This window comes from Manacus candei, unplaced genomic scaffold (genome assembly GCF_025592945.1).
Source record: "Manacus candei isolate 608988 ecotype Guabito, Panama unplaced genomic scaffold, ASM2559294v1 h1tg000017l, whole genome shotgun sequence".
In the NCBI taxonomy this organism is placed as follows: domain Eukaryota; kingdom Metazoa; phylum Chordata; class Aves; order Passeriformes; family Pipridae; genus Manacus; species Manacus candei.
In genome coordinates, this window is record NW_026138065.1 from 4,115,146 (window position 1) to 4,134,645 (window position 19,500).

The 19,500-nt window shown below is 34.0% G+C and overlaps 1 protein-coding gene across 2 annotated transcripts in view; it reads left to right on the forward strand.

Annotated features, from left to right (window-relative positions):
• The window catches only part of RYR2 (ryanodine receptor 2), a 389,904-nt gene that overhangs the window by 335,112 nt on the left and 35,292 nt on the right, over positions 1–19,500 (forward strand). For both annotated transcript variants that reach the window (XM_051783768.1, XM_051783769.1), the window contains 6 exons: positions 5,046–5,145; positions 6,024–6,103; positions 8,073–8,149; positions 9,478–9,551; positions 17,539–17,619; positions 18,593–18,681. In XM_051783768.1, coding sequence (XP_051639728.1) covers positions 5,046–5,145; positions 6,024–6,103; positions 8,073–8,149; positions 9,478–9,551; positions 17,539–17,619; positions 18,593–18,681 — 501 coding nt within the window. The remainder of the gene's footprint in view (positions 1–5,045; positions 5,146–6,023; positions 6,104–8,072; positions 8,150–9,477; positions 9,552–17,538; positions 17,620–18,592; positions 18,682–19,500) is intronic.

Below are 19,500 nucleotides of genomic sequence, written 5' to 3' on the forward strand. Positions count from 1 at the left end.
ACAATTGTAAACTTCTCCATGGAAAGAGCAAGATGATTTTGGTGTTTTGTTTGCTAGCCTTCTGTTAACATTCAGATCACAAAAGATGATACAGCTATGGGAAGAGATGTATTTCAGGATCAGCTTTACCACATACTCCTTCAAAAATTTGCACAGATCTGTTCCACCTTCATACAAGAAAGGCATTATCCTGGAAGATGAGTGTACTCACAAAGATTCACAAAAAGTTATTTAAAAAGTATTATAAAGCCACAAACACAAAGTGCATATTACAAAACTCTAAAGGAAATATATAAGCAATCTAATAGTATAATTTCTTTTTTTTAAATTCAAATAATGCAACTATTCACATACTAAGTATCTATCACTCTGCTTACCTGGTTACATACACTAAATGTTATATGCTCCATAGAAAATTTTCTGTCTTACTGACTGAGGAGTGTTTTAAAAGGGAAAAAGAAAGCACAACAAGAAACAATTCTTGCTTCTTTCATACGTGGCAGGAAATACTTGTACAGATATGAAACCAGATATACCAACTCTGTGTGTGTGCGTGTGTGTGCATTTGTGTGTTTCTTTGTGTCTGCCAATCTGCCTCAAAATCCAATGTTGAAGGCAGTTCTTTTAATCCATGCTATGTGTGCATCCGAAAAGACTGACTGTTCAATTTGTATGGGAATAAAACTCTGTTGCTCCTCTAGGCTTTAAAAATGTGTGATGTTTAGAGTCTTAAATCTTTTCACAGAGCAACAGAGACTTTTGAGCAACTTTAGAATGCCAAGTGTATTTTATTGACAATTTTCATACCCATATCTGGTGCAATGTAGTCTCATTTTTGTACAATTAATCTATACTGGGATCACTGTGTGGGCAACAGGGAGGTGACAATATAAATCCACAATAAAGTTGTCTGTGTCCTACTATGTTCCTGTCTTGTTTACCTGCTACTGTTTGCTTTGAGTTATAACAATTATACTTGCCCCTTGCCCTTTGTCTCTAAGTTAACTTTCTGTCATATTGAACAAATGCTCAATTGTCTCCCTATAGAATTAGTGTCACAGTCCCTTTTGATTCCGTCTGGTAGGAAATTCTTTCAAATTGAACCATTTTACTACTGAATACAAATAGTTTTCTGCATCTGAGTTGCTGACTCTGCTGGTTGCTATGTATTAATATGCTCTAAATATGTGCGGGATGGGAACTCAGACAAAAGAGTCAAAATCTATTTCATATTTTTAAACTCAATTGTATTACATTGATTTAAATTAACTCTTCGGAGGAAGAAAAGAAATGGGGGAAATAGAGCTTCCTTATGCTAGTTTTTTTTATTCCTGTTATTAGTAGCAACTTTGTTGATAGACTTCTGTATTCACTACTTTTTCTGTCAAAATGATGCATTATGCTATCACTTATCTGAGGCACAGAAAGATTTTCAATTTTACATACAAATAATGCAACCTCTTAAAGCTCTAGCCTGTTGAACATGTTACTGTTGTCTCTTACTGTCGCAAATCCTGAATAAACAGAGTAACCATACACCATGTAACCATACACCATACACAATAAGCAACTAGTGTTGCTAAAGGATTACAGGAATTAAGGTCAGACTCCATAATCAATTTATCAATTCTTAGGAATTAAACATTTCCATTAGTACGTAAAAATGTGTTTTTTATTAGTTTTTCCTATCCGTAATGGAATGTGTGCAACCTAGTACATGGTTTTCACTCTAAAACTACAGGATGAATTATTTACGCATAGAATCATAGAATAGTTTGCGTTGGAAAGGACCTTTAAAGGTCGTCTAGTCCAAATCCCCTGTAATGATCAGTGATGCTTCAATGATGAAGTCCAAAAGGAGTAATTTAGGGAAAAATCAATTTCATTTGTGGAGCATAAACCAGCATATACTGAACTTAAAGGGTTAAATTCTAAATAAAGATGTATATAAAAATATATACATAAAGATTTTGCATGAGTACCTGGTGTTTTAATTGCATAGGTTTTACTCATGCATGTCTGACACCAAAATGAACACAAGTTTTGCCAGTGTAAGGCTCGTCTAGTAGGATTTGTTCTCTGGACTAAACAGAAGTCTTGAAAATTATAAAATATGAAGACAATTCAAAGGAGAAGGATTTATATTCTAACAGTTGAGTTGAAAGTAATTTCTTCTCTTTCCATCTTTTTGTTCATTCTCTTTAACTTAATTTCATGATTTCATATTAAAAAAAAAAAAAAGAGAGAGAATGCTTTGTAAAAGTGGAATCTTATGCCAGAGGTAGTCTGTGGCTTGGAGCTTAGTGGTGATGGCAAACAAACCTCTCCATATGTCTTAGCTCCAATAGAGAGTCCAAGTATCATTGTCTGTATGGGTTACAAAAATGAAGAATTTCAGTGACATGCTTGTCAGTTAAAGCTTCTCTTTAGTTTTAGCAAGTTTATTGCCTACACATCCAAACAAAAAATTGTGGTTTTTTTCCCCAATGTATTTTGGCATATGATTGCTTATAATGACTTAACCCCCCCCAAAAAAAATAGATTAAAGTAGGGAATGTTTGGGTCTCTGCTTTTAAAGAATATGTTTCAAAAGTTTCCTTGATTTGGTAGGTTGCTGGAAAAAGTCTATGATATGAGAATACATGTGTATACATTTCTAAGTAGTCAACTTTTTCACATGTGAATGGAAAACATCCCTAATAAGATAGATTTGGTCTTCAATGAGGATTTTTTTGTTTTTGTTTTTGCTTTTTTTTTTTTTTTAATTCTGGTGAATTATTTTAAATGTTTCATTTAGGAAGTACTTTGTTATTGTTGTGATGGTTTTGTAAATGACAGAAAACTCAAACCATTGCCTAATTATTTTGGTAGTTTTTTTGGCATCAACAGGCAAGCAAGTGGATAAAGTGCAAAAAGCTGAAACTGGTAGCACAGATAACAGCGTATGCACATCTTAGAGAAATGGGCATACCTTAATTATTTAGTATACTTGTAGGCAGTGGGTGGCCCACTTCTTATAAGTGCTGCTATCACACATATGTTTTATATATATGTATTAACTTTTCATGGAGAAAGCAGCAGTAAAAAAGCATTGTCAACCTGAAGAAGGAACCATGATCTTTGGGTGTTTTCATCAAAGATTGGTTTTAGAAGAAATGCTTTTGGTGTTTCTTTGTTGGTGTATTGGTTTGGTTGGTTCGTTTTGGTTTTCTTTTTTTGCTCTGTTTTGTTACTAATTACCCAGACATCTTGATTTCCATTGGAAATGTCAGTCCTCTCATTTTAAGCTGTTTGGCAATGCCTCTTTTGACTGTTCTTCTATTGTGCCATTGCAAGAAGTTAGTCTGCAGATTACTCAGATGCATCCTCACTGTAAGCATACTTATAAATTCATCAGAAAATATCAGATAATGAAAGTAGTATAGCTGACATTAGGCTTGTGAATAATAAATTTTGTAGTGAAAGAAAGATGAAAAATTGTTGAGTCTAAAAGTAACTAGAAATAGGAAAGAGTTTTTGAGAAAAGAAACACTGATCAGTTTTCAGTGACATCTGAAGCAAATGAAAATATTTTATTGTAGCTATTTGGAACCTGTGATGTCATGATTTTGTCATGATGGTGGTTTGTGTGTGTGGTGTGTGTATGTGTGTGTGTGTGTGTGTGTATGTTTCTGTTTTGCTTTTGTTGAACTCCCAGGAAGAGGTTTAAACATGAAGGCAAAACTTTCAAACCTTAGCATGGCTAAATATGAAGCAACGCTGCCATTTTTTTTTCCTTTTTGTGCCTCCATCTAGATCTGTCACATTATTTAAAGCAATTTAAACCGCAATTTAACCACAGGAGAGCTGATAGTGTGAAAAGAAAAACAAAACCTGATGAATTTTGTTTCCGCAGCACGATATTATCAAAGATTTAAGAAACAAATTTGCCAGCCTCGGCGAGAACTCTCTGGTAACAGCATTAATGTCTGTGTTGGTTTGCTTTTGAGTTAAAGGTTTCTTTTTCATTCATTTGAACATATTTCTCTTTTATACCTCTTCTTTTTTAATTTATTATTCATATCCTCTATTTAGCAAGCCTTCATTTTTTAAACCTCTTCCATCTTCCAATGTATTTTTTCCGTAACTTGGATGGAAAGTTTATGGCAGCAAAGCTGTCATTCTGGCTACTTCTGCTGCAGCTGTTCCTGCTTTTAGGTCATACATGTTTTGGGCGTTGTGTTTTTGGACATGATACTAACTGATTGTGTCATGTTCCTTTTGAGTAAGCTTTTTACCACGCCATCTGATGGACTCACTGTCATAGGGCTCTATGCAACTTCCATTTTGCAACTTATACTGCTTAGTCATCCTCAATTCTCCAGCAAACTTCAATTAACTTGATGAAAGTTCAAACTCATCTGGAATTAACTGTGCCTTTATGTTTGCTCTTTATGCTCTTCTTTATGTTTTCGGTAGTAGTTTAAATGACAAAAAACAAACTTCACCATTGCTCAAGCAACGCCATGCAGTATTGTTTGTTGCCGCTAGAGACTGCAAAATATAAAAGCACAGTGTATTCTATCAAATATTTTGTTAGCAGGGTGGGCAATCTATATTGTAATATAATTATATGTTTTGAAAAAAATTCTGAGATGCTTCTGTTACTCTGGTATTCAGCAACAACTTGCAACTCAAGAGCCACATACTGAGCAGTATGAAGTTATGGTCACGCTATAGAAGATAATTAAGAGTATGAACTGTTGCACAAAAACACGGCACAAAAGTGCAAGTTTGATACATGCAGTATATATATATATATAATGAACATGGGCTTTGAACAATTGAGATGACTCTTTCCAGATAAACTGCTAAAAGCATATTAAAGAAAAATACCAAGTGGACATTATTTCTTGATCCTGTTAAATATTTGTTCAGTAGCATTGTATGTATTAAAATGGTCCATGATGTTGCCATAGAGCCCATATACTAAGAGAAAACCAAAAACTTTTGGAGGACTGATAGTAACTGAATTCTCACCTTAAATGACTGGAATTTTTATTCAGGAAAAAGAAATGGAAAAGCAAAAACTTTTGTATCAACAAGCCAGACTGCATGATCGGGGTGCTGCTGAGATGGTTCTGCAAACCATCAGTGCTAGTAAAGGTAGGTTTTGGTACGTAGATTAAATTTTAAACCTTATTTCTAATGAACTTTGAAATGATTGTGGTTTTTATTGGCCAAAACCTGCAGATGTTAGGCCCTGAGGTTTGCTTTCAAAATGAGTTTCAAAAATTGCTGACAGCTAATCCAGAAAAGTATTATGACTAGTTCTCAAGAGTCTATTGTTTCTTTGGTAGCTATTATTATTTTTTCTAGTGCTAGTTGAGAGGAGGTGTGAAAAACATCACTTTAGCAGTATGACATGACAAAAATGCCCTCAAATTCTGGAATGTGTACAATTTTAGAGTAGATGTAGACTTCAGTCCTTTTATTATTCCCCAAATATCTGCTTTATTGGTGTACTTTGATAAAAAATTTCAGAAGTGTAAACGATGCTTTTGTCCCTTAGAAACCATCTTACTCTAAGGTGTGATACTTTCATTTTTACTTCTGTGATTTGTTTCCACAGTAGTGATGTTTTAAAAATTCCTGTTTACAAATTTTGTTTACTGTGACTAAATGCTTGGATCATGTAATTTTCTGAAGAAACTGGAAAAAAAATCTAGACTGGCATGCAGAGGAGACACATTGTTCAACTTGATAGCTAGCTTAAAATTGTGCACCCAGCCTTAAATCAACTGTTGGATGCTCTAGCAGTTGAAACATGATTTATTTTCACTGAGTTCAGTTCTTCCTGCTTTATATCTTACCTCTTTTGTGTGCTGTGTATACATTACACTATGTCTGTAGGCACTCAGGAAGATATTAAGTCACACTAGAAATTATGAAGAGTCTGCTTTACAAGTCATTGAATGGTTAAATTAATAGAACATTCTTATTTTTTATATGATCTAAAAGTGTATTTTAAAATAATTTTTAAGGTGAGATGGGGCCAATGGTTGCAGCTACCCTAAAGCTAGGAATTGCCATCTTAAATGGAGGAAATTCTACTGTTCAACAGGTAAGGTATTCGTTTCTTTTCACCCACTCTAGTCAGTATAGATCTTTATACCATGGTCATTATTATTGTAGTAGCGCATTATATAGTGTGGCTATTTGTCACATGCTGTTTATCCTCTCACTCTTGTTCCCAGAAAAAAATAGTATACCAAAGTATCTGGTTTGGTAGGTATCTATTTCTTATTTGTATACAAGGCTAAAAGAAATTTGTTTTGCACTTGAGGTGGAAGGAGGAAGTTTTATGTCATCTACTTCTAGAGGAATTCTTTGAGAGGGAAGAGAGTAGATTGCCATTGTCCTATAGTCAGCAGAGCAAAATTGCTGACCCCAACCTTCACCAAAAAGAATGATATACAATTTCACAAGTCCTTAGCTTATGCAATGGAGAGTCTTGCTGATAAAAGCAGAGTACTCAAGCTTGATTCACTAATCTATACGATAATTTGGTGATCAGTGGACAAGTCTGATACGTTAAGAGTATCCTGTTGAAGAGACTGATACAGGGTACATTCAGTGTTCTATACTAGTTGAAGATTTCTGAGTCAAGAAGGCTTCATAGCTACCATTCCTAAATTACTGTAGGACAGTTTGAAGTATACAAACAACTGGAAACAGCTGAAGTCCCAAATTAAGCAGACACTGAAGCAGCTGAATGCAAATAATGTTCTTTTCTGGGGCTATCATTAGGAGGAATTGACCAGAAAGGCTACAGATTGTACTGAAAATATCTGCTTGAACCAATGCCTGTTCTTTGAGATGTCATGATATTAAATTAGGAAAATCATGACATTTGTACATAGCAATTTAATTTGAAATCCTACAATCAATTTTGTTTAATTATTTGATAAAGTCTTAACTGATCAGAATGCAGGAAACAATTATTAGTATGGTTACATTAATACTAATGCTACTAATCTAAATGGCATACTTAGATATATAACATGAAAGCATCAGTAGTACAGTTTGAATTCCTGTTTTTTTGAGTTGCCTCATTTCTACCTGTTTTCTCTACTGTTATGCTCACCTTTCCAATTTTCCCTTAGGTCCTAGAATCAACTCTTCAGTCTTCCTTGGGAAGCATGATATGGGTGGGGGGAGAGGTACAGAAGTGGTTTTGAAAAGTCATCACCATCATCCTCTGGAGTTCTTTGCTTTGATTAGTGTACTGCTGTTGATGGGGGTATTCTTTTTCTGTGATCTTGTGTCTACTTGGGATTGTGCTGATATGTTTTGTTAATACTGTATGCTTATGTGCACTTCATTTTGGAGGTTACTTATTATCCACTTTTTCTATTATTTTTGCTATTTGCAAAAACAGTTTTACCTCATTTGTAACATGAATTCTTGTAGCTTTCCTACTAAGATTGATCTTCAAGTTTGTGATTTTTGCTCACAACTGAGACTTCTGGTCTCATCTGCTATCATCACTCAACAACACATTGCATTCTAGAATAAAAGTTCACTCCACTGAATAAATTCTTGTTATTACAATCTGTTTTCAGATAGGTATTATGCATTGCAATAAAACTAAAACAAATTTAAAAAATGCTCAAATTGCTATTACATCTAAAATAATTTAAAACAAACTGAGGCTATAAAAAGCCCAGTCTGGTGTTGAAACAATAATGTCAATACAAATTTTTGACCTGGTAGTGGCAAGCTAGCATTTATATTAAACACTGAATTCTGCTGGCTGTGTTGACTTTAGTTACTATTTTTATTTTTAATGCTTTAGGAAGGAATATCTATACAGAAATAGATGACTTTTTCTGTAAAGTTGAGCATTAAATATTATTTTTGGGTTTGATACCTGGATTTTTCTCTGCAGGACACTTAACCAATTTGTAAATATTAGAGACATTTCCAAACACCAGCATCACTAATAATATAGAATCTCTATAGTATTAGGTTATCTAAATTAATACATACGAATAATAGTTCTCTGCATAAATTCTTTGTGTTTGCTGCAGAAAATGCTTGACTACCTCAAAGATAAAAAGGATGTAGGATTCTTTCAGAGCCTTGCTGGTCTTATGCAATCCTGTAGGTAAGAAAGTATCTACTTTAAAAATTTATTTTTTTGGATTTGTATTGTATTCCATGGGATTTGTAATTTTGGAAAGATACTCTACATAGTTCTTGCAAACAGCACTTGGGGCTTGCAATGTGCTAGATTTGGGATAAAGGGTAGGGTGGTGCTTGTGGTGTGAAAACCTTTGTGATTTGGATCTACCGCTGTAAAGGAGCTCTTGTCACAAATGTTTATGTAATTCGTGTCTACCTGAGATGTGCCAGAAAACAACTCTGGAGTTAGGAGCATTCCTCAGAGGCAAATCCATAACTCTGGAGGTATTCTGTAATCCTACAGAGACCAGGTTAATGACCAATGTTAAGTAATCATAAAGATTTTGGGAAAACCCGGCTTTGTTAGAAATATTCTTAAGATTTTTTAGGAGGCAGAAAAAAGAATGTGTATTTTTTTTTTAATAAATTGTGGAGGTACTGTGACTTTTTGTCCATTCATGCTTATTGACAGTTTATATTGATTTCATATATAAATATATATTTTTAGATGTTTTATATGTAATTCCTAAGAATAAACCATATCAATAAATAATGTATTAATGAGTATAAAACACAGGACTATAAAGGACTTCCTGGATCAAATGTTTAGTCTTCTTGTTATGTCAAGGGTACCATGTTATATACTTTTTTTCTTCTCTGGCCAAGTTTCGTCTTGAAATCAGTGAGGTTTCTTGCCAGCAGAGCTGCTGTTGTAGTTCTAGGTTCATCTGACTTTCATAAGTGTTCTTGCTTATGAACTAAAGTTACCCATGGTTAGCTGACATGCAAAGCCCTGGCAGGCGGAACTTCACAGGTTCACAAATGGAAATATGCAAGGTATATGTTCCTTAAATCTAGTTAGTTGAATACATATTCCCTTTTGACAGCTTCAGTTTTTCAGAATGTGGTGGGAGGGAAACGTGAAGTGGAGCTAATAATGACAATTTCTTAATGGACTTTACTGCCTGGGATGAACTGGGCTATCATGCAAAAGTAGTCAATAATATGGCTTCTTTGTAACACCTAAAAATGAGTATGCATATTAGAAACGCTAGAAACGCATGCATTCACTTTTTTTGGTCAGTCATAAAATGCTGAATTCTGTTGTCAGTGTCAGGGCAAAAGCAAGTCAAGTCTGTAGAGCTGACTTTTGTAATCTTTTAGCAGATACAATATTAAGCCACTGAGATGTATCTTCCTGATGCAAGTATGATTAGAAATTTAAATCACAAATCCTTTTTAACTTTCAGAAAATTAAATATTGCATACATTTAATTAATCATAGGACAAATGTCGTTTTTCTCACTGCAGTGTTCTTGACCTGAATGCATTTGAACGTCAGAACAAAGCTGAAGGCCTTGGCATGGTGACTGAAGAGGGATCAGGTACTATTGATTCAACAGAAATTTTCTGTGAACTTTTATCTTAACATTTTGCAGAAGCAAACTGAAAGATCCAAGAGGAGGTGTAGGTTAAATTTTAAGAAGAGATTCTTCACCCAGAGGGTGCTTGAGCACTGGAACAGGCTCCCCAGGGAAGTGGTCACAGCACCAAGCCTGTCAGAGTTCAAGAAATGTTTGGACAACGCTCTCAGGCACATGGTGTCACTCATGGGGCTGTCCTGTGCAGGGCCAGGAGTTGGACTCAATGATCCTTGTGAGTCTCTTGCAATTCAGGATGTTCTATAATTCTGTGAACTCTGTAAATATATAGAGAGAGAGGCTGAAGTTGAAACAGGATTCTTAAAAGTGATTTATATTTATTTAATTGGCATACCTAAGCTCATTCTTTTCCACAGTAAATCACTAGCATGTGTTGGATTTCAGAATGGTCTCAGAGGACTCTTACCCATCATTCTGAAGAAGTGATGAAGACATTACATGTAAAATTGAAAACATAATGCTGATTACAAACAGCAGTGTTTATGCATGTAAAACATTTTAGGAGTCCCTAACCAGTTTAAGTCTAAAATGAAATTATACGTTCCCACCTGATTTTTTAAACTGAAAACCACACAATTTAGTTAAGCTATAAGTTAAATATAAGCGGTCGGTAGAACTGTATTTGCTGTTTGGAGAAAAGCCTACTGGAAAAGCTGTTTCTTTTCTGTTTGTCTTTGGGGAAATATTGCAAAATTTTCACTTTACTTTTGACTTTGAACCGATTTAGCTTTCTGCCCTTGTTGTTGTCAGTTCAGTGTCAATTCCTTTCTTCTGTCTGACAGTAAGTTCTACTACTCCCTTACTGTGGTTGTCTGGAAATATTAAGTTCATTCTTATACTTACGAGAGCTACCAGAGCACATTTTCTTCCCTTATCCTCAGAATTTTTTACAGTGAATTTTTATAGCGAAATCCTACAGTGACCTAATCTTTTAACATGTTTTTATCTTAAAAACAAAGTAAAAAAGCTTGACTGTATAATCCTTTTTGCACTTGAAAGATCATAATTCATACCAGCAACACTGTATATGTCATTGTCTGTTGTGCCAGTAGATCTTTTATGCGGCCTATTTCTTTAATATTTAGCTGCTTGTCACAAATAATGATTTTTCATGAACTATTAAATTTGACTGAATGACTTCAAGACTAGTCAAAAATGCTGCTTCTCTGAAAGTGCTCCCACAGTTTAAATTATAGATTAAGTCCTGTCAGACCTATATGAGTAAACAAAAAAATGAAACCGTGTGGATAAAATTTGGCTACAAGACTGTGAATTGAGCACTGGTGCAGCTATCTGGCACATAAATTTTGGCCATTACTCTCATGTTTTACTGAGGATTACTCTGCACAATGTTTTATTCTTTTGGACAATATTTCTATTATTATATGATTAAACTTATTCATAATGTTGGATTTTGAAATGGACTGTCAAGCTCATTTTTCTTTTGACCACTGCTCTGTTTCTAGTGGTGACTATTTTGCATGAAAATATAAATAAACCCTTAAATGCTGCATAACTGACTCTACCAATATTAAGAGTATTTCGTGCTTCCTCATTTGAAGGACTTTTTTTTTCCTTTTCTATTTATTTGATGTTTCTCTTTTAGTACAGAACTAATTTTGCCAAAACCAATACTAACTGTACTTTGCATTTGCTAAAAAAAATTTCTCACCTTTTTTTTTCTTTTTTCCCTGTTTCTTTTTCTTTGAACTAATTGTCCTGTTCTCCCTTCCTCAGTCATCACTCATGAGCGTGGTAATTATTAAAAACAACTGCCTATTCCTTATTTTTCCTGCTCTTAGCTTTGTGTCAGCACTGTACAGCTCCTGAACATTATGAGATTTTTTTTGTTCCTGTAAGACTGCCAGACTAGTGTGACTTTTCTATTATTATTACAATTATTTATTCTAAAATTCTTGGTTTACATGTCAAATCTCCCTACTTTGTTCTTCCTCCCTTTCTCAGGATTTGCACAGTGATTGACACACTAGATATAAGAGCAGCAAGCTTTTTTATACTTTTTTTTCCTGTTCCTTTTTATTTATTTTCATTTTAGTTAGCCCAGTATTTGCGATGGATGAATGTTAAAAGGAAAATAATATTATATATATACACAAAGCCTTGTGCTATAGTCCTCCTGTAGCCTTTATGTTGTGTATTGAATGTGGCTTTATTGCTGCACTGATTTGTGCAAGCACAGGAAATCAGTGGTGGATCCAGTGAGGATTTGAGGGTGGTTAGTAAGGAGAGGATATGCCACTGGCTAGGTTTATCTAATGCAGTCAGGAGTTGATACAAGAAAGAGGTGGTGCATCTCTAAATTAGAGAAATCAATACTGTTTGCAGGTGCCTCTTCCTCGTTTGGAAAGCTACTTCATGTGTTAAGGTTGCTATACCTCAAAAGTTCTTTTCTTCAAGTAATGGAAGAGCTTTGTAGGAGCAGTTGCCATGAGATGTTCATGTCACCATGTGAAAAGGGAATTTAAAATGCAAAATGTGTATACCAGTCAGCAGAAACAATAAGCTCAAACACAGGAGTGTCTTTTCATTAGCCAAATGTTGGGGAGGAGGCTGATCTGGTGTTTTATTTGTTTTCTCAGTGGAAATTTTTTATTTGGCAGATTAACAAAATTCTACACAGTAATTAGGATAATTTTCTTTTTGTTTTCTTTGTTACTGAGCAGCAGCAGTGTCAAGATACAGTAATCACTGTCAAAGATTTCTTGGCACAAAGGGATAATATTTGCTAACAGCATCTTTTCTTATGTATTATTGTTCAGCTACTGAAAATTCAAGAAAACAGGAAAAGCAAATTCAAGCAAAAAAGACTGTAATTTTCTTTTTCAGGTTACATTATTGTTGACATTATGCTACTTTCAAAAAACTTCTTTTAATATTATGAAGCACACCTTTTTCAATTAATTGAAAAGTAGTTTACCTAAGAGCTGTACAGGTACTGGTATTAATACCCGATAGCATTAGAAAGCCAAGCCAGTGTGTCTGTGGGGAAAGTCTTGTAGTGAACAGTTTCAAAGTATCTAGATTTTATGGGATACCCAGATTCTTATGTCTGTTTGCAATCCTATGAATAACCATCTGTAAATACTGCAGGGAAAGTACCAAAGATTAGAAAGATTTTCTCTCCTTTTTGTTTTTGAGGAAGATGCTTATTTTATAAGTAATGAATTACTCCTCAATTATATTCCCAGGGGAATGATGGGATGTAAAATGTGCATTTTAGTGGTTTCTCATGTCATCTGCTGCAGAAGCACATTAATGAGTAATTGTCATTGAGTTTGCAACCTATAGGTCTGAAACTATTATTCCCAAAGTCAAAGAAAAACTGCCATTGACACTTATGGGAATAGAGTCAACTTTTCCTCATATGCAGTCCTTGTTTCTGGTCCCATGTCAACCTTAGCAACAGATAGAAAGCCCTGTTTTGAGTCAACATGGATATGAGATTTATTGCTCTATTCCAATTGTTTCTTTGTGCTGTCCACATCGTAAGTGCCTTGTCCTGATATTCCTCTGACTGGTACTACCTTCCCTTTTCAAACCCTGGAACCCCCACTGGTAACAACATTGATGATTCTTTAGCAAACGTGTTTCTTACTTGTTTTTGTGGTGTACTCAATGTTGTTTCTTCTGTATGTATTTTGTTTTGATTGTTCTGTTTCCTTTTCCAAAAAGGAGGGTTCAAAACCAAAGACATGTAGAAATGCTTATTATCTTGCAATGGTTTTTCATTTAACACTCATACTCTTTGCTATTTCACTGTGAGTCACAAAAATCTTGAAAGTGCAATGTTTTTTTCCTTTGGAGAGATTTGTATTACTTGTCATATAAAGTACTAAATTTAAGATTTTAAGTTTACACTTATATTACTTTACCTTTTACCACCCTTTTTTCAGAAAGGTCTATTTTAGGTTTTAATCTTTTAATATTGTATCATGGCACTCTTTTGTTTCTCCATAAATTTTCAGAAGGCTTATTTTAATAAAATACAATTTTAGAATGAGATTTGATCTGACAGTAGCTCTTAAAGGACTATCAATCTGAGTGAGAGTGGTATACATGTGATATAATAACTAGCTATACTGTGGGTTCATGTCAGGGCTATTTTCAGTCATTAACAGTGTGAAATCAATAAATGTGCTTTTGTTCTTCACCAGTCTCGTCATGCTTAAAGTGGATGTTTAAATTCTATGTGATCCACTGCAGCCTACATTGGAGAGGTGTTTTCCACCTTTATATCACTGTATTTGAATCAGTGTTTGCATTTAAAAGGGAACTGGAGTAACTTCAGAGAAGTTGTTCTGTGTCACCCAGTGAGAAAACAAGTGCTTTCTTATTTGAGTTAGATTGCTGAGAAGTCAAAGGTATGCAGGACTCACAATCCAACCCAATATGGTCTATGTCTTGTGATAAGAATAAATTCACTTGCTTTATTTTGTGAGAGGTTTGCTCTTGCTTAACAGCCATCAAAAAGGAGCCGTATTCCCTTTTGAAAGCTGAAAGTATTTGTATAGTTTTGTAATATGCAGCATCAGACCCATGTTTCTGAGTAGTAATAGAAGTCAGATCTTTACCACTGAGGATTTAAAAAAAAAAAAGGAGAGAGAATTACTGAACTTGGACACATGCACTTTCAAGGAAAAAACCATGTATTTAATTTTTCATTGAATTTTATTTTCATTCCCTCCACATGATACATCTGTTCTTGTATATCACAAACGCAACCTGCCAGTTTTGCAAAAGCTATAGGTTTAAAGCCTTCATGTGTGCAGCCATATAATTTACATACAGCATGAGCAATGGCAGCATTTTAACAGCTAAACAAATATATGCCCAGAATATAGCTCATACCAACAGAAATTTGTGACAGCCTAAATTGTACTCTGTGCAGTGTATATGTTTTTAAGTACAAAATCTTTGCAAATCTTTGTGTGTACTGGCATGAATCTGTGTGCACAGCAACAGTGGTTGCTCCCATAGGTGTTATAGAAAGAAATCGATCTCCACTTCCATTCTGTAGTTACCAGTAAGGCACCACTTGCTGTCAGTAAGTAAAATCCGAAAATTAAAATTCCTGTCATTACCAATGTTGGTTCTAGTCGGATTTTGATCAGCTGTAAAAATTGGAAACCAGGATTATTTTAAATCTTAGTGTGGCCAGGTTGTTTGATATGGGGGGGGTGGTTTGCTTAATTTTGAAATATGAAAAAATATTTCTAAAAAGAATGGGCCTTTCAATTTATATGTAATGATGTACCTAAACACCTTCTGATTTTGAAGAATTTTTCAATAACTTGTATTCATGGTGTGTTTTATTTACAGTGGAGCTAATTAAAAGACCTTTCCAAGCCCTTCCAATATTAAAAATGGAATTCATTTAATAAAAAATCCCAAACTCCAGTAAGTGTACTAAAAGCCAGGAGATTACTTCATAAATTAATCTGTATAACATTTTAATTGGAGGCTTGTTTCCCTTCTTGTTCTGTAAAATCTTACTTCCTAAGAGGGCAAGAAAAACAGTGGTCGAAAAATATTAAACTGTAACATACTCTAGTTTTATTGGCTTTGATTCAGTGGTACCTGTATGCACGAAAAGGCTGGACTTTTTATGGGCCTGATCTTTCCAAGCAATGTTCCCTGTGAGTTATTTTCTAAAATCATTGCCATCTCAGCAGTCAAGCTACGTGCATTACATGTGGGATGGTACAGGCTTCACCAAATATTTGGCTTTCTGTAATGCTCGTTTTTGCAATATATAAATATTCATCTAGACCAACAAAGCATGTGACTCCAAGTGTAACTTTAAGCATGAAAGGAATTAAATCAAAAAAAGAGTGATTAATCCTGCAGAATATTCTACACTCTGGCTTTTGAAAAAGACAGAAAGTACACATGAAAGTGTCTTGCTGGGCCGAACCTGCATATAATGTTGGATAATATTATCCAGCTTTTAAGAGCACAGCCACCTCCTGATTTTACCTTCTTGGGCATGTATCGTATGTATATGATAATCAGCTTGGATAGAAACAGTAATTTATTTTTCATTGCTTAATTAGCTGAAAGGCTTTTCAGTCTTCTGTGGTTGAAAAACTGTGTGTCTGGTACTTATAAATGCAATGGAGAAAAATGTCATGGAATGTCATTTACGGTATTTGAATTCATCCTTGGAGAAAGAATTGCATATTGTTTACGACTGCCCTAAGTCCACATCTAGAGTTAGGAGGAAGAGCATTTTATCTTTCCCTATGTTACAAGAAATTGTGTAGACATATACCTTAGTGATGTGTACTATTAATACAAAAGATTATAACTTAATGACAACAGAAAAGAGTGAAATTTTGTACTTTAAAATATTCATATCAGTTTTCAAAATGCTTTTGCTTCCTATTCCTACCATTGTACTGAAGCTTCTCACTTTAAAATTCACAGACTCTGGATGGATAAGTCCATTAGCTTGAATTTGTAATTGTTCATGACTTTATGTAAAGTTAAACTGCTGATCATGTTTATTTATATTCCAAATTGTACTAAATACTGTTTACAATTCAGTAATAGCTACTATGAAGAAAATTAACTTGATCACAGCCAAAACCAGCACAAACAGTAATAATCTAATTATAATAATATAGTAATTTATAAATGTAGACATTATAATTAGAATGATCCACCAATACAACCGTATGGAAGTAACTGTTAATTTAGATATTATCTGTAATATTTTTGAATTCTTTTTTCTTTTAAATTTTAATTCCTTTACTCAGTTTTCTGGTCTCCTGTTCACATACTAAAGATATTGTCTTTGTAGAACCTCAATTGTCTTCCCTGAGCAAAAATTCTTCCAAATTCTTTTGCAGTTTGCTTACATTTTTATCTCCCTTTTCTTGTCTACAAATAGCACACATTCTAAGGATGTATATTCTTAAAAAGTTGATTTTTTGTGACTTCCATTTTTCTTGCCATATATATTCCAAATACATTTCCAAGGTCCTAAATGGGAATTTTACTTTCAATAGGTGTCCTTTATTTTTTTAACATCTATATTGTTGTCCTCCCATGCCATTTTATTAGCTGTTCTACATTTTCCTCAGTTGTGATTGTTTTCCTGGGTGAATAGTTGTTTTTCCTCTTCACATGTCCCTGTACTAAATTAACTGCATGTATTGATGTACTTGACATAGCAGTGGTTAATTGAGGGCTTTTTAGTGTATTGTTTCTTGTGAAAAAATCAAGAAAATAATTTGAAGCTTTATTTATTTGGCTATTAGCTATTTATCAAAAACATGAACTGAAGGGGCTAGTTCAGTAAAGCATTTTGGCATTTAGTCTTAATTCATTATAAATCTATTGCCTTATTTTGTCAAGGGAGACAAATGCCTAACATTTTGTGTCAGCAACTGAAAGGTGCTAAATCATTAAATATTTCAGTCTAAGGGATTCTTGAAAATGCACATAACTGTAAATTTCATGGGTTATCTTAGAATATTTTAGAATCTAATAGTTTATTTGAGGAATGATTTTCATCACCGTTTGATTAAATCTCATTCTGTATTTTAAGTACCTGGTTTTGTGATGAATGGGAACAAAATTAATCCTATATTTACCTTTGTATGTGATGAAGCATCCATGCCCTGTGAAGTCAAACAAGAATGTAAATCAGGGATTTTTTGTAAAATGTTGCCAAGCTCATGCTGCCATATTTATAAATCAAAAGTTAAGTTTTGTAATTTAATTTTTTCTTTTTTTATAACCAAATAACTATCTGCCAAGCACAAGTCATACGTGCTTCAGATAGATTGGAGGTTATAATTTTTCTCTCCCCTTCTTTCTTTCTTAATATGGAGATTTTCTTCAGAGGCTATGGGGTGTTACTTGGCAGACTGTGATAACCTGCTTTCATCTGGCCTTTCTACAGGAGAAAAGGTGATGCAGGATGATGAATTCACCTGTGACCTGTTCCGCTTCCTTCAATTGCTTTGTGAAGGACATAATTCAGGTTTGTAGGCAGGCTGCCTGTCAGCCAAGTCAAGGTGATGGTAACTGATGATAAAAACTCTTCATTGGTGAAGATTTGGCAGCCTTCATAAAATGTTGTGAAACGTGGAGTTGCTGCTAGACTGTACATGAAAGGAAAATATGTATGTGGAATTAAATTGCCAGATCTTTTAACAGCCTTAACTTTGTAGAAAAGTTAAGGTTGTTAAAAAGATAATGGTTTCCAAAATTATGAGTTTTGAATCTTGACCAACTAGGAAAGGTAAATTTATATAGGAAAATGTACATGGTTTATGACTTCTAGACAGGGTAGATTCAGAGCGAAATGTAAAGGGAAGTTATATTTACTGTCCTTTGGCATTTATACGCTTTCTGGTGTGTGCTATTTGCCACTAATGTCAGTAAGAATTGTATGTGAAATTACAAAGTACACAATACCTTTCTTGAAGAAATAACATCTCTTTTAAATATATAAAAACACATAGTAAAAATGTATGATGTTGTGTATTTTTATCATTAAGTACATTTCCCTGTGTTCTCTGTGTCATTCTTAAGGAATAATAATAATGAAAAAAAGGATAGTTTTCTGTTTTAGCCATTGGACCTATTTTTGACTTAGTTATCAGGACCTGTATAATTATACGATTTAATTTTGATTTTGCTTAACAAAATGTATACTAGGTATAACTAGGTTGATATTGATGTAGTTCTAGTTATAAATGAGATTAAAACAAGGCCAAGTTAAATTTTACAGAAGAAATAGACAAACAAGCTTCTGGCTTCAGAAGTTCACTGGTATGTGATCTCTGCAATAAAATGCTAAAACTCTTTAAAATGGTTTGTTGCAAAAAAAAAAAAAAAAGAGTAAAAAAAATCCATACCTCTATAATAGACTTTTCTAGATCACCTTATATCAGAATGAATTTTCAGAAATAGGTTTATCACTTAAATTAAACTTTTATTTTAATTTTTAGATTTTCAGAATTACCTAAGAACTCAAACTGGCAACAACACAACTGTTAATATTATAATTTCTACTGTGGATTACTTATTAAGAGTTCAGGTAGGTAACTTATATACTAATTAAGTAGATGACAACAATAACTTGCTTCTATACAATATTTGCATTTTTTATTTATTCTTTCGTTACTTTTGATCATACAGCGGAAGTTTGTATGAGGAGACTTCAGGTTTTCTAATTTCTCTGGAATTTCTTTCAGTAATATATGTTTTGCTGCCAGAAAAAAAATTTACTTTCCAACAAAATCATGTTTGATCCTTATCACAAAATGTTCATTTTTATTAGAGAAGCACATTTATTTGTCATGATATTTATTCTGGTCAATGTAGCCCAAATTGATGAGAAAGGCTGAAATTCTCTACTGGTTGTGGTTCTTTATATTTTTTACCGGAAGAGTAAAGGTGTCATAAGTGTGAAAGACTGTTTTCAACCATTATGTGCAAGAATGCAGTGAAACCTGTTAACTAAGGAAAGGAGGCAGAAGGTGGATAAGTGCTAAGTGTATCAGTGAACACAAGTAGCCAGTTGGCTGAAACTACCCTGTGACTGAGAAGCGTTTTGTGTTGCTCAAGTTCAGCTTTTCATCCATGTTCTGATTTAGTCTGATCACTGGCTGCTGTATGAATAGTCATAGGCTGGTGTGAAGTGAAGCATAAGAACAGCACATGGTTTTCTAAAGAGGGAAATAAAGGGCAAAAAGAAAAACAAAAGCACAATGCTAGATTAAAAACCCTTCAGCCATCTGAGTTATCTCCCATATCTTTAAATAGGAAAACATTGCGTTGTCACAACCCAGTAGGAAGTAATAAAAATTCTGATTTGTTTCCAGATTGAACCATGTGAAAGACATATTTTGTGATA